The 14,376-nt window shown below is 31.1% G+C and overlaps 2 protein-coding genes across 3 annotated transcripts; both read left to right on the top strand.

The window, feature by feature from the left end:
- The first annotated feature begins 8,420 nt into the window (after nucleotides 1-8,420).
- LOC7461285 (60S ribosomal protein L13a-4) lies at nucleotides 8,421-10,484 on the top strand. The gene is made up of 4 exons (XM_002323736.3): nucleotides 8,421-8,810; nucleotides 9,460-9,576; nucleotides 9,670-9,757; nucleotides 10,144-10,484. The coding sequence occupies exons 1-4, from the start codon at nucleotides 8,539-8,541 to the stop codon at nucleotides 10,285-10,287; spliced, it is 621 nt and encodes a 206-aa protein (XP_002323772.1). The 5' UTR covers nucleotides 8,421-8,538; the 3' UTR covers nucleotides 10,288-10,484.
- Nucleotides 10,485-10,634: 150 nt separating this feature from the next.
- On the top strand, nucleotides 10,635-13,872 carry LOC7461286 (probable pectinesterase 29). Of its 2 annotated transcripts, XM_052448601.1 has the most exons (6): nucleotides 10,635-11,170; nucleotides 11,811-12,011; nucleotides 12,129-12,288; nucleotides 12,463-12,669; nucleotides 12,756-12,982; nucleotides 13,080-13,872. In XM_052448601.1, exons 2-6 carry the CDS (start codon nucleotides 11,956-11,958, stop codon nucleotides 13,237-13,239), a joined length of 810 nt encoding a protein of 269 aa, XP_052304561.1. In that variant the 5' UTR covers nucleotides 10,635-11,170; nucleotides 11,811-11,955; the 3' UTR covers nucleotides 13,240-13,872. The 2 variants fall into 2 exon arrangements, with proteins under 2 accessions (XP_052304561.1, XP_024443985.1); XM_024588217.2 differs by lacking the exon at nucleotides 10,635-11,170 and having other exon boundaries at nucleotides 11,213-12,011.
- Nucleotides 13,873-14,376: the final 504 nt, after the last annotated feature.

Consider the following 14,376-nt stretch of genomic DNA (forward strand, 5'->3'; position numbering starts at 1 on the left):
ACCCAGGTCATGAGACCATGGCAACTCTATAAAAAAATAAATCAAAATAAATTAGGAAGCCCAATTCCAACCAACCAAACATTGAAGGATATATATCAAGACAAAATAATTAGTTTTTAAAAAAAAATAAAAAAAAAATGACTCAAGTAAACCTAGGTAAACTTATCAAACTCGCAACCCAAAGTCATGAGAATAAGGTTACCTTATAGAAAACAAATAAAAAAAAACAAAGACTAATTCTCAACCAAGCCATTGTTAAAGAATAAAATTAAAAAAAATATATATAAACAATAACCCGAGTAAACTTGCAAAACCTATGATCCAGGTCATAAAACTAGGATAATTTCATAGAAATCAAACATGAAAAAAATTATGTTATTTTTAGAGCCAGCTGAAAAAAGAAACTTTATCTAGGAATAATCTTTAAAAAATAATTTTTTTGGTGAACGATATAAAAAAATAATTTCATTGATTTTATTTAAACAAAGTTCTTAAAAAATTAACAAACAAAACCCTTTAAAAAGGAGCTCATAAGTCTTGGCCTAATAGGCCAGCTCCTGGGCTTGCATACCCAAACACACCTGCCCATTAAATTATTTTTTTGATTGGCTAGGTAGACGACGTGCTTCACTTTTTTTTTATAAACGAATAGATGACGTGTTGCCTTTGGTTCGGTCGCTAGACATCTTTAGTGGCCGAAAAGTCTACCCAACAACTTATAGGGCCAAAAAACCTATTTTAAAGTCATTTTGGCCCTAAAATACCTAAAAACACTAGAGACATAAATAAACTTATATATGAGCCCAAATTAGCAAAGGAAAAAAAGTGTAGGAACTAAAAATCAACCCAAAACCAAAAACCTTTACTGAGCCCAAATCTACCATCTTTGACAAGATGAAGGGTAAAGAAGATCTTAGGAGAACTCCTATCATCAAATAGAATTCGTTGACACCATAATTGACCTTTTTAATGGTCGAAATTGGTATCAACCAAAATTTTCTCTTTCCTTCACTGAAATCCAACAACGTTCTCTCTTCCCACTCAAACTGGAAATTAAAAAATAATGAAAATGAAGTTTTAGACCAAAGGAACCGAAAATTAAGAAAGTGAAAAGTATAAGAACTAACCTAAATATTATGTGAAAACTTTTAAATCGCCTTATACTTTCCTTGTCTTATATTTGTCTATCTGTAATGGAAATTATATTTTTACTTTGGTCCTTCATATTTAAATTCTACTTATTCTTAACAAATTAGAAGTAAATGGCCATCAATTTGGCCATAAAATGATTCAATCAAGAAGAAAAAAATCTTGAGGATAAAAAAAAAAAAAAAAACTTCACTGTAGGAGCCTAGAGGAGACACCACCATGCCACTTTGCACAGTAATTTTGTCAAATCTTTTGGTGTTTTACTTAATGATTTAGATACCTATTACCCGACCTGACTCCAAACTTAAAATATGTCTACTTCATCTCATGGTTTTTTACAAATGATAAGCATAATTTATAACGAATTATCTATAATAAAACTGCTAAAATAAGGGTTTTGAAACCACATTATTTTTATTCACAATGTTACAGCTGCGAAATGAAGAATCGGTAGCATTGAGAATTCAATAAGAAGAAACAATCATATATAATAGGAACTCAGGGCATGATCATATATAGTAAGAGGAAATAAGAACAATCCATTATCAAGAGAGCTAACAACATTATCTTATGAAATTATTTGCCAATCATATATAATTTGCATTTATTAGAATGGCAGCAACAAAAAATATTAGGCATGTGTGCAGTGATGAAGCTAAATAGCTCCATGTACCTAGCTAGATTAAGCCTTAAATTATTGCACCTAAAAAAGCATCTAACTTTCTAACACAAACCACAAAATAAATAAAAATACCCATAAAAAAATTTCATAGGCATTAAGCTTTGAATCCCAACAAACTTAAGGAGGAAAAAAACATACTTTAGAGACAAAATATTTAATACCCAATAAGCCATAAGCATCCTAAACACAAAAACTAAGTTAATTTATTAGAAAAAATAGAACAAATCCCCCATTTATTTCAAAAAGTAATTTAATTTATTAAAAACTAAGTTGATTTATTTTTATCAAATTTTATTCAAAACGATGTTGATTATGCCAAAAGTGTTGGTACTCATTAACAATTTCATTAAATTTTCTTTAAATTAATGTTGTTTTGGTAAAAAAAAAATATGAGCATTATTAGATTTAAACTATCAAGAGAATTTGACAGAAGGATGCAACTGAGAAATGTAAAAAAAAATCCATGAGATCTAATTGATAAATTAATAGGTTTGGGAATGCAATTGAAAATGGGTATGTCGATTTGGGATTAAAGTGAGATAATTTCTAAATTTATTTATGCTCCTTTAAATTAATCAAGATTCTACTTCAACGTTTATGCTTTAAAATGATCAAGGTTTCAATCTTACTCTATACCATTAAACAACTATGAAAAGGCTAATTCTTAAATTAAAAAAAAAGAAGAAAAACTCTATCAATTTACCCCCCCCCTTTTTTTTTTTGTTTCAATTTCATGAATGAGCCCTTATAAAAAGAGTTTCATTACAGATACCCTATGTTCATCACATTTCTTCAATTCAATCTAATTGGATTAACTACATTGTATTATAAGCAGTAGTCTCTTCTTATAGTATAAATTCGTAATATTATGTTTAAAATAGAGTCCAATCATGTTGAAATGGTGGGAAATGATAAATATATAGTATATTTGACAAAGTATGTTTTTTTTTTTAATTGACATAGAATTGATATAGAGATGAGAACTGAATTATGAGTTTTTTTTTTTTGAGATTTTTTCATATATTTGTTTTCTTTTTTTCCCTCTCAAATCCATATACATGTTATTGTTGGATTTCTCGAAAGACGTATACGCAATAGAAATAGTTAAGGGAGTCCCAAAATTTTTGTTAAATAGATCTAGAGTTGTTTATGGTTTATACAAAGATTACATGAAGATCAAATGTTTTTTTTTTTGCTTTGAATAATTGCTTTAAAGCTAGGTTATCGCAAACCATAAGTGTTCAAGTGTCCGACCTCGAACAGTAATCCACATGAACCACCAATGAAACATCTTCTAAACTTGTTTAGAAGAGAGATTGATATACTTTTGAGTGCTAGCTTTTTTTGTTTCAACTGTTTCTGTAACTAATGTGCTATTTTTCAGTTGTATATACTGTACAAAAAATAAGAGGCATAATATTATATTTATAGGGAAACCCGAAAACCATATAAATGGTAAAATATCAATTTACCCCTTAAATAATATTACATATATTATTTCAGTATAAATTTAGAAATCTATTCAATCAAGTCCCTACTTGATTTTTTCTAGGTCTAGAATTATAATTCCCGGTATTAATTACATTCTATTCCTCAATTTTTAAAACTTATTTACAATCAAGTCACACTTTATTAATTATCCAATTTTAATTTCTGACCAATGGTTCTTAAATGTGTGACCCATTAGGTTTTCTAATAAGTTGGCCAAAATATAAATCATTATCCTAAATAAAATAGCATTAAATAAATTAAACAGTTTAATTTATTATCAAATGAAAATTGATTGATTTATATTTGAAGATCAAGTACAATGTTTAGCAATATTTCATGATCCCTAAAATACTAGGAAAGTCATAAGTAATTTAACTTAATTTTTCAGTAATCAGTTTTTCAATGTAATTATTATCCTTTCATCAAGAATGTTTTTATTTAGACATTATAGCATGATGTCTGCTTTATTAAATCATTTTTTTTCTTAACATTATAGTAATTAATTCTTTAAATAAGATTTAAAACTCTTTTCAAATTTCATTCCATCTTGGTCAAAGATTTCATAATCAGTACTATTTGAGAATACATAAATATTTTTCCTTAATTCACCTAAGGTGATAAATCATCACTTCATTACTCAAATACCTTCATGTAATTTATATTATGCATAATATCTACTCATTTGTTACCCTTAATTAGAACAATGTGTAGTCAGAATCAAAGCATAACACTAATTTATAAGATAATTTATTGATCTTAAGTTTAAAGATCACTTACATAATTGTCACGTGAGTCTTTCCATAGACATAAGTGATCTCTCTATATGGAGTTCTCACGCGGGTCAATTCAATGTATACGTCATCTGATAAGCTTCTATATATTAGTTTCAAGTATCCCTTGTACATTAGCTTATGAGAGTAGTTGATTTCTTTCATAAAAGAAACATAATATGTATCGGTCTCAACAACTCTAATTAATGTTCAATCTTAATTAAACATTGACCAGGAACATTTAGAAACAATTATTTGATCCAATTTGAATCTCATAATTATAACAATTTATAATTTTCTTTGCAAAAAAGTTTTGTCCCATGAACTTTATCTTTACTCTAAATTCATTAATCAAATATTAGATTCTTTAATCAAATATAAATAAATATTAAAGATAATTTTTTTATTAATAATAAATATGTTTTACATTAATAAAATTAGTGCTATGTGCAATCAACTGATTGGCTATAAGACATATTTACTAACAGTTGTGATATCACAAAAAATCCAAAAACCCTAAAAAACTCAAAATATAAATTAAAAACATAATTAGTGATAATATTGGAAGCTTTTAAAAACTAAAGATGTAACTTTTTAAAGATTTCAATCTATAAGAATAAAAATAGAATATTAATGAATTGATGAGGTGAAAATGAAGCTTGATTTCAAAAAAATATATATATACAAACAAACGTGGTTAAATTAAGTTAAGATTTTAATTTAAGATCTCATAACTAGTAATTAATTCCCCTTCTATATTGAGAGATTCATATGCTTCTCAGTCAAAATATCAATCCTCACCCTCTTTCAAATATAATTTATTCTAATTTACCTTCATTATCAACTTAAACTTTGTTGCAATCCAACTTGGAGAGTAGCTCTTGTGTTTCTTGGAGTTTTGAAGTGGTGATTTTGTTTTTTTAGCTAAATCAATAAGTTTTTTCTTTGCTATCTATGCCCCACCAAAAATGACTTCTTAGACTTACCAAAATTATTACTATTTAATGTGGTGATGAATCATTACCCAAAATTTAATCTTCCTAAATTATTTGATGATAGTCAAATTAAATAATAATATTTATGTCGTGAGTGCATGTACACTTATTTTATAATAATATTTGCTTTGGTTGTGATGTAGTTTTTGTAATACTTTTTTATTTTTTATTAATGTGGGTGTCCGGGTCAGTTTGCGCGCACCTCGACTAATGTCACGGGCCCTGAAGTTAACGACCATATAAGCCTCAAGTGACTCTGAGGTTTGTGAGACTCGAACTGGTAATCTCTAATAAACAAACTTAATATCTGACCAGGTGAGCTATACCTCTTAGAGTTAAGTAAAATCATAGTAGTGGAGGATCCGATTAAGCAAAAATTATTTTAATATATTTTTAAATAAAAAACATTTTAAAAAATAATTATAATTATAATATTAATATTGAAGACTACCTAATCATTCGGATACCGACTAAACTAAAGTAACAAAATTGTGTCAAGGTCACTTTTGCTGCATAGGAATATAGAAGCATAATGTTATAAATTTTTACTCTCGAGACAGAAGTGAAATGCTCAAGTGCTTTTATCGTCGTTGTCCTTGTTCGGGCAGCTCTCTGTGGTGAAACAATCTAACCAGATATAATTTCTTATTTTCTTTTTAATGTGATCGAAATCTTTCTATCTATATAATAAAAACGGAGGATTTGTATTGAGTGATGTTTGTTAATGGTCATTAAGAATGTAATTAATAAATTATTTGTACATGGATGATTCTTGTAGAAATGTCTTGATTCTACAACACTAAAGAATCTGATTTGGTAGAGAATTTCATCATTAATAGCGTTTGTTATTTGAAAAATATTTTTTAAGAAAATGTTTTTCTCTATATTTTTTATAGGGAAATAAACATTGAAAAATAAGATAAAAAAATATTTTTCAATGAATATTTTCAATTTGAAGGAAAATGTTTTATCCTCGTGAAATAAAAAATAAAAAATTCCGAGCAATATTAACTCCTAATATTCACCAAACTACCTATTATAACCACCACCATCCATGAATCACCACCATCATCAATACTCTACCGTTGTCATCTACTATGATAACTATTATTTATTATCAAAACTATCATCTTATTATTAATGTAATTATCATTTTATCATCATCCCACAACAAATGATGATCAGACTTTAATTAATGTAATTTATGCAAAGAAAAGAGCTGGTTATTAGGTTTGAGGCATGCAGATTGAGCTTATTTTTCTAATTTACAGTTTTGTGTTAATGAGTATAATTTTCAATTCGACTATTGGATCGAACTGAAATTCTTCTTGAAGTTTCTAAGGGTCTTTTTTCTCTATAAATTTAAAATTTCATAGCGATCATACATAAAAAAGGCTTTGTGATAAAGTATAGAAACTACTGTTTAGGAATTGCAATATTTTCTTGATTGATTTAGGATTTCTTTTCTATTTTATTTAGAGCTTTTTTGTTATTGTTTCAGCCTTCTTTAGAATATTTTATCTAGTATAAATAGGTTTATTTATTTTGTATTTATGTTTTGGAGTAGATTGATTATTCAGAAATAAAACTTGTGTAAGAGAGCTTGCTTTTACTCTAAGTTCTTCATGGAACTTTAAAAAGTTATAAAAGATTACTTATTTATGGTGTTCATCCTTACACCTTTAGTTCTTGGTTTGTTGTAATCAACAGATCAAGGTTTTCATCCAAGAACTACAATTTTTGGTTTAGATAATCACTAGGCCGAGTTCTTTTCAACTTGATTTTAGCTTTCTTGGGTTTTATTTAATCTTGATTGTGAGTTCTAGAATTCTTACCCTCCGAGTTTGCATCTTTTAAATCTCTAGAATAATCCTAAAATTTGTATAAATATGTACCATTAAATAATTGTATTCTAAATCTAAAGTCATGGAACTTCCTCTTACATGAGAATACCATAATATAAATGAGATGGGTTTCACTATGCTTCTCTTCCTACTTTCTTTTTTTATTATTTTTTTCTTAAAAATATGCTTTCTCATCATTTCAATTGCAAATACAAACATTTCAAGATGCTTGCTGGTGAATATGAGGTAGATGTAAAGTCATAGGTATTTTAAGAGTTGTTTGGTGTAGATTACATTTTAGATAAGATAATTTTTTACTCTTTGCAAACAAAATAAATGCCCATGCATTCACTTTGATGGTTATTGCTCGTTATTTCAATGAGAATGTAAAAAGAAATATATATCAATTGATATGTTGATAAAGATGGTAGGTTTCTATACCTCAACCATCCTCTATATTCTTGGTATTATCCTAATTATTAAAGGAAGAAATAAGGGTTATAATTTTGGTTAAATATAATTGAAAGAAAAAAAATGCTATGAGAGAAATGAATAAGCTATGTTCTAGATATAAGTTTGTACTAAACACAAGTACCAAATTAAGCTAATAACTAAAGAGAGTAATGTGAAAGCAATAAAAAAAGAGAGAAAGAAAGCTTCATCACTCAAACTAAGCATAGTCCATGACCGAATATAATTAGGAACAATTGGATCCCCAACAAAAACATTCAAACTCCTCTCCAATTAATCTCTACCAAGAACTTCAACATTTGAATTCAATGACACTTCTTTATAATTGGAATTGGATTGTTTTCAAATGAGATTTGAAGAAGAGTAAAATGGAATTAAATAAGAGAGTCTCGAGGAGTTTAAATAAATCTTGAGAGTGAAAGAGTGATAATTAAGAAGTGAGAGGAAAAAAATCTTAAACTCTTTATATATAAATAGTTTAGGTTCAAGTAAAATATGAAATGATAAAGTTAGGTTTCAAATAGGCAATGAATGCAATTTTTAAAATTTGAAAAAATTTCATTAATCATGAAAGTAAATTTTTCAAATTTTATAGACATAAATAAATTTCAGATTGGGTTCGGGTCGAGTGGAGTAAAATAGTATTTATAACTTACTCGAAACTCGACTTTGTCTTTTAATAGTTCAATATTAATCAAGTTCAGGTGAAATTGATATTTACAATGATAAATTCATAGTGACTGAAATTATTAAATAATATCTTGAATAAAATATTTTTTATAAAATATTTTTTATAAAATATTTTAAGAAGTGAACTAACACTTAAAAAACACACAAAAACTAGAATGAAAATATTTTCCACAAAACAAATTCCCTGCAAGTATTATTTAAGATTAAAAAAACTACAAAGCCAGGTTAAAAACAAATTGTGCATGACATCATTCATCATGGATTATGCTCGATATTGTATATAGTTCTAAACCCAATCCCAAAATCAAGACCTAAAAAACCCAACTCTCCGCAGCCCATAAAAAAGCAACCCCATATATTACAATCCGAAACCCTAAAGCCTCACTCTTGACTTTCACTTCCCTCACAGCAGCCGCTTAGCCAGAGAAAGCAGAGGCACAGCTACAATGGTGTCCGGGTCAGGGATCTGTGTAAAAAGAGTTGTTGTTGATGCAAGGCATCATATGCTAGGCAGGCTTGCATCAATAATAGCTAAAGAACTACTAAATGGACAAAGAGTTGTTGTTGTTAGGTGTGAAGAGATTTGCATCTCTGGTGGGTTAGTGAGGCAGAAAATGAAGTACTTGAGGTTCTTGAGGAAACGCATGAACACTAAACCTTCTCATGGTCCTATTCACTTCAGGGCTCCTTCGAAGATTCTCTGGCGTACCATTAGAGGGTGAGTTTTATTTAATAAAGTTTGAATCTTTATGATTTGGGTTTTTGTTTTGTTGTTCAGAAAGTTGGTTATTTGGTTTGGTTAGTAACAGAAGGTGATATTTGGATAGTTAAGAGAATAACCCATGTTTTGATTTGTGAATTGGTAGCATCTTTAAAGATGTATTATTGAGTTTAAAGATTCCTGATCCTTATTAGCTAATTTTGGAAATTTCTAAGCTTTAAGAGTTGAGGGTCCTGTAGGCATTAAGATTTGTTGTATATCAGGGTTTATTGTTGTAGTTACACTTGTGCTGCTTAAGGTTTTTCTTTTTTTAATTGAAAACCAACAGATGATTGAGTTGTGTGTAGATGTAGGGAATAATAGTTTGTATGTGCAGTTGAGGAATAAGAACTGTAAGCTGAATACTGTAGACAAAGTTTAGTTATGTTTTTTTAATGTTTGAAATGATGTGTTTGTGTTGTTGAGGTTGTATGTATAGGGTAAATGAATCGTGTGCAAGAATTATATGGTTGTTAATAGTTCTTTTTGTGTTTTGATTGTATGCCTCTTTGAATTCCTGCAATGGTTTTGGTAGTCCGAGATACAACTTTAGGGTCTCCATGCTGTTTTCGTTTTGTCTATGATCTAAAATTTATTTGGTTTGAAGGATGATTCCTCACAAGACCAAGCGTGGAGAGGCTGCTCTTGCACGTTTGAAGGTTTTTGAGGGTGTTCCTCCTCCATATGACAAGACAAAGAGGATGGTTATCCCTGATGCTCTCAAGTGAGTCTTTTTAGAAGGAATTTATGCAAGAAATATGTTTTGTTTGGTTAATGCAGTTGAATGCTTATTCTTTCTATGTTTTTGATGAATCAGGGTTTTGAGGCTTCAGCCTGGACACAAGTATTGCTTGTTAGGTCAGCTTTCATCTGAGGTTGGATGGAACCACTATGATACCATCAAGGTATGAATTGTCTACCCGGTTTCTTCCTTTTTCACTTTTGCTGCCAGCTTGTGATGTTATTATTTATGGCCTAGTTACTTGGATTTCACCTTTTTTAGAAATTCATTAAATTGTATTTAATTAAGAATTAGAATCTCTTCCCCTGTTTTTCTTTTTTGTTCTTAAATTATGTGGTGCCTTAGTGATGACTACTATTGGCATATACTAGACAATTATTTCAATTTGCCGCTATTGGTGTTTGTATTTGCATCGTTAGATATTGTCTTCCATCAGTTATTGTATAATATTGCATGATTTTACTGGAAATCATTTGCCGTTGTCACAAAAAAAAACCGTTCATTGAGCATTTTCTGAGGCTTCTTTTACTGATCTGTTCTTTCCTGCAGGAGCTGGAGACGAAGAGAAAGGAAAGAGCTCAATTGGTCTATGAGAGAAAGAAGCAGTTGGCTAAACTGAGGCTCAAGGCTGAGAAGACCGCAGAGGAGAAGCTAGGTCCCCAGCAAGAAATTATTGCTCCGCTCAAATATTGATTGAAATTTGAAGAGAAGGTTGCTATTGAACGAGGAACTCTGATCCGAGAATTACTGTTTTTGCATCTAAATCTGTTTCCTGTTTTGACAACTTCTGTTTGAGTGAATCAACTTTATGCTATTTATATTAACAGTTTCCTTGCAAACATTATTCGGCTTTCCAGTTTAGATATATAATAGTTTGAACCGTTCCTTTATCCCCATTGCTGTTCTGCACATCTGAAAATTTTATGGACCGTTTGTCTCTTGGATGTTGAATGTGTTTCATCGGGAAATCGAGAAGTCAGTAATCAAGAGCAGGAATTGATAACAAAAAAGGTTAGAAGTTCCAGCATTCACTTAACAGCATGCACTGGAAAATATTTCTAGCGGAACATGTTAGAAGGATTACCATGTAAACTCAAATCGAGTTTTGTTCCCGTTAGCCGTCCTTGTCTAAAACTCAAATTGAAAGGCCGTGATTAACCTCATAGACGTGGGCTGGTCTTGATCATGAGAAATGCTATCCATGCATAGAAATACTTTCATTCTTTAATGATTGATGTTTAATGAATTTACCTGTCCCCACTTGTTACTTGCCCCTTCTGTTTGTGTTTGTATATCATCAATAGAGATTGCCTCGCAATACCAGACCTTAATCATGTTTATAATGCCAACTAGGCAAATCCATGCTCATTACATCTGTGGGAATGGAATTCGGGCCCATGATCTTGCTAACGAATAATTCTTCAAACAAAAGATTGAACATCATTTACTTGTGAAAATCAAATCTTCAGTCTTCACAAGGAAATCTATGTTGCTAGCTGTAAGCTAGCTGATCGCATTCAATTTGAGGAGGGGTTTTGGGTTGGCATGGAAATGCCATCCCATCTCATGAAGGCCGGTAGGGTTTTTCTCTGTTTCTATACCTTTCCTTTTTGCGTTACTTCTTAAACATGTGATGGAGCATGTTTCTAAAACAAGTTCCACGATTTTAAGCTCTTTATTGCCTCATCATTCTGCATTAGCTGTGCTCATCTTTTGCACCTTTATTGATCTAAATTTCTCTGTGGACAACTGAAAATGGACAACCAAAACATTTTAGTCCCGCCTCTCCAAACGGTCAAGCTTTTCTTCATGGCAAAATGGAGTTTCCAGTACTAGGATGTTCTAGTCATTTTCTTCTGGAATGCCAAGGAGAAGAAAGGTCAGAGGGAGCTGAGGAGGAGTATCAATCAAAATGAATAAATAAGGAAATACAAAAAAGTTTGCCATATGAATAATCTTTAAGGATCAATTAACTGATTCTAATTCCATAAAAAACTCTTGGCTTTCCCTTATCCCCTCCAAAATCTTTAAAACTTTGATCCCTTCTTATTTAAGAATTGCCAAGTATGTATGTTACAACTTACAATTTCATTTCCACTACACTTTTTTTTTCTTTGTTTAGTCATTTTCTTAACTCAAGTTTTCTCATCCCTTTTCTCCATCAAGATGTTGCTTCCATGGTGTTCATGTTTATATTTTGCTCTCTTGCTGTGCAGTTTTCAATTAGGATTTGCCAATGAAAACTTCCTAAAATATGGTAAGGGGTCTAATCCTCACAGAAAGACACTGCCTTACAGAACACTCCTTATTGATAAGTCAGGCCATGGGAATTTTTCTAGTATACAATCTGCCATTGATTCGATGCCATCAGACAATAAGAACTGGGTTTGTATCCACGTAAGGGCTGGAACATATAGGTAATGTCTTTTTCTCTACTTTTTCAATGTTATCTGCTGACAATCAGGTGCTTTTCTTATGCATGCATGAACACTGATTTTTCTTTTAGTGTCCTGACTATTTTGTGTATTGTGTAGGGAGAAGGTTAAGATCCCTTACAACAAACCATATATCATTCTCAGAGGAGAGGGGAAAAGAAGGACAAAGATTGTTTGGGATGATCATTTTTCAACAGCACAGAGCCCCACTTTTGTTTCTTTAGCAGATAATATTGTAGTCAGAAGCATTACCTTTGTAGTAAGTGATCATTGATCTTAACATACTCACTATTGTTACATGTAAAATAGAAAACTTTCTTTTGTTCCCTAAGAAACTTTTGTGTAAAGCATTGGGAAAATCTTGCTTTCGTTCTCCTAAAGTTTTTTAAAAAATTTATGTTGATTTGTTCCATTTATTGATTTTTTTTGGCAGAACTCCTATAATTTTCCACATGATAACAACCCAAGATTGCCAGCAGTAGCTGCTATGATAACCGGGGACAAGACTGCATTTTACCAATGTGGGTTTGCAGGGGTGCAAGACACACTGTGGGATGAGGCTGGCAGGCATTACTTCAAGCGTTGCACCATTCAGGGTGCTGTTGATTTTATCTTTGGAAGTGGCCAATCTATTTATGAGGTATAATTTTCTTTAACAATATATAGAGGATTCCTTTTAATTATATTGTTTTTTTTTAATCACTGTATCCTTTCTTTATTTTGTAGGGTTGCTCCATTCAAGTACTTGAAGGAGGGTTCATCACAGCACAAGGAAGAACGAATCCCAGTGATGCAAATGGGTTTGTGTTCAAGGGGTGCAATGTGTTTGGCAAATCTTCAGTTTACTTGGGAAGGCCATGGAGAGGTTATTCTAGGGTCTTATTTTACAAGTCAAATTTTTCAAATATTGTAGATCCCGAAGGATGGAATGCTTGGAACTTTGTTGGCCATGAGTAAGCTCTCTAAGCTCACAAATCATACTTGGCCAGTTTGATTACTGTAACTGAAAAATGTGTTTGATTAATGCTTTTATGTTCACGTAATTTGCAGGAACCATATAACATTTGCTGAGTATGGCAACTTTGGGCCAGGAGCTGAGATTTCAAAGAGGGTTAGCTGGGCAAATAAGCTGAGCCCTCAATCCTTGGAAGAATTAACCAGCATGTCTTTCATTAATGCTGAAAACTGGATCGAAAAACAACCTATTTAGATGCAAGCAGATATCTTGTGTCATACAAGTCCCTCGAAGTCGTTTTTTAGATAACTTTTCAGGCAAACTATATGTTTATTTTCCATTTTCCATGAATGAATGCAAGCTCGTTTTATCAGATGATGAAGCAGTGGAGTGCACAAAGCCATAAAAACCCTTGGATCCATCATGTACACCATTTGTGGAAAAGGTCCCGAGAATGAAGAGTCCTTGATGTTGCGGATCCTACTTCCTACGCTGATATAGACTAGTACAAAACCTGTGCAGCAGATGATGCATTGGGTTCAATAGGCCTGCAGAAACATGCAACCTCGAGTAAAAGTGCACCAGAAGCTTGAAGTTGAAATGCGAAGATTTTACTTATTTCATTACAAACAAATGGATGGTTAATCTTCATATGAGTAGGTCAATAGTGTTGTATATTCTTGCAGGTGCATTCAGCATTATGTAGTCCAGTATGCCTCTTCGCACAAGTTCCTGATCCACCACCGATTTCATTATCAAACAGAAAAATCAATTCTGGATAACTCATTTGCCATGCTGAACTCGAAGCATCAATGTAACTGGGAAATGGGATAAACCATTGAATCTCTGTTATGATTGCTAGATCAGACTCATAATTTCACATGGAAAGCTATAATTCATACGAACAGAGAAAAATCCCAAAAGGGTCTATGTCATACAATTCAGTTTGCTGTGACCAGAAGCTAAATAATAGAGCTAGTTAAGTAAATTTATAGAATCTAACACTATGTTTGGAAACCAAATGCACTAACTTATCTCAAACTACTTGGCTTGTGTCAATTTTATGTAGGTGCATCAAAAAGTATATATTCCCAGCAATACCAAAATAAATCCGAAATTCATTTGAACTGACAGTTTTATTCATCATGCTTTTAAGTTTAAATCTTTATTTCATGGAGTATAAGGAGCCAAACCCAGTTCAAAATACTCAAACTTCATTAAAAAAAGTTGTTATCGCCCTGTAAAAAGATTTGAACTTTTTCATTAATTCAATATCAGAATTAAAAAAAAAAAAGGGATTTCAATTACAACTTATCAGCAATGTCTGATAATGTTAATCTGTTGTAAATTAGTTTACTAGAGTTAACTTAAAATTATATATGGCTGAATTTA

The sequence above is a fragment of the Populus trichocarpa genome, chromosome 17, assembly GCF_000002775.5.
Source record: "Populus trichocarpa isolate Nisqually-1 chromosome 17, P.trichocarpa_v4.1, whole genome shotgun sequence".
NCBI classification, from domain to species: Eukaryota; Viridiplantae; Streptophyta; class Magnoliopsida; order Malpighiales; family Salicaceae; genus Populus; species Populus trichocarpa.

Bases quoted from the DNA above. Each gene is read 5' to 3' on its own strand.
- LOC7461286 (XM_024588217.2), top strand. From the start codon at position 11,665: ATGTTACAACTTACAATTTCATTTCCACTACACTTTTTTTTTCTTTGT. The intron at 12,289-12,462 runs GTAAGTGATCAT...TTTTTTTGGCAG, and splicing joins TCAGAAGCATTACCTTTGTA to AACTCCTATAATTTTCCACA. The intron at 12,670-12,755 runs GTATAATTTTCT...TTTATTTTGTAG, and splicing joins GTGGCCAATCTATTTATGAG to GGTTGCTCCATTCAAGTACT.
- LOC7461285 (XM_002323736.3), top strand. From the start codon at position 8,539: ATGGTGTCCGGGTCAGGGATCTGTGTAAAAAGAGTTGTTGTTGATGCA. The intron at 9,577-9,669 runs GTGAGTCTTTTT...TTGATGAATCAG, and splicing joins GTTATCCCTGATGCTCTCAA to GGTTTTGAGGCTTCAGCCTG. The intron at 9,758-10,143 runs GTATGAATTGTC...TCTTTCCTGCAG, and splicing joins ACCACTATGATACCATCAAG to GAGCTGGAGACGAAGAGAAA.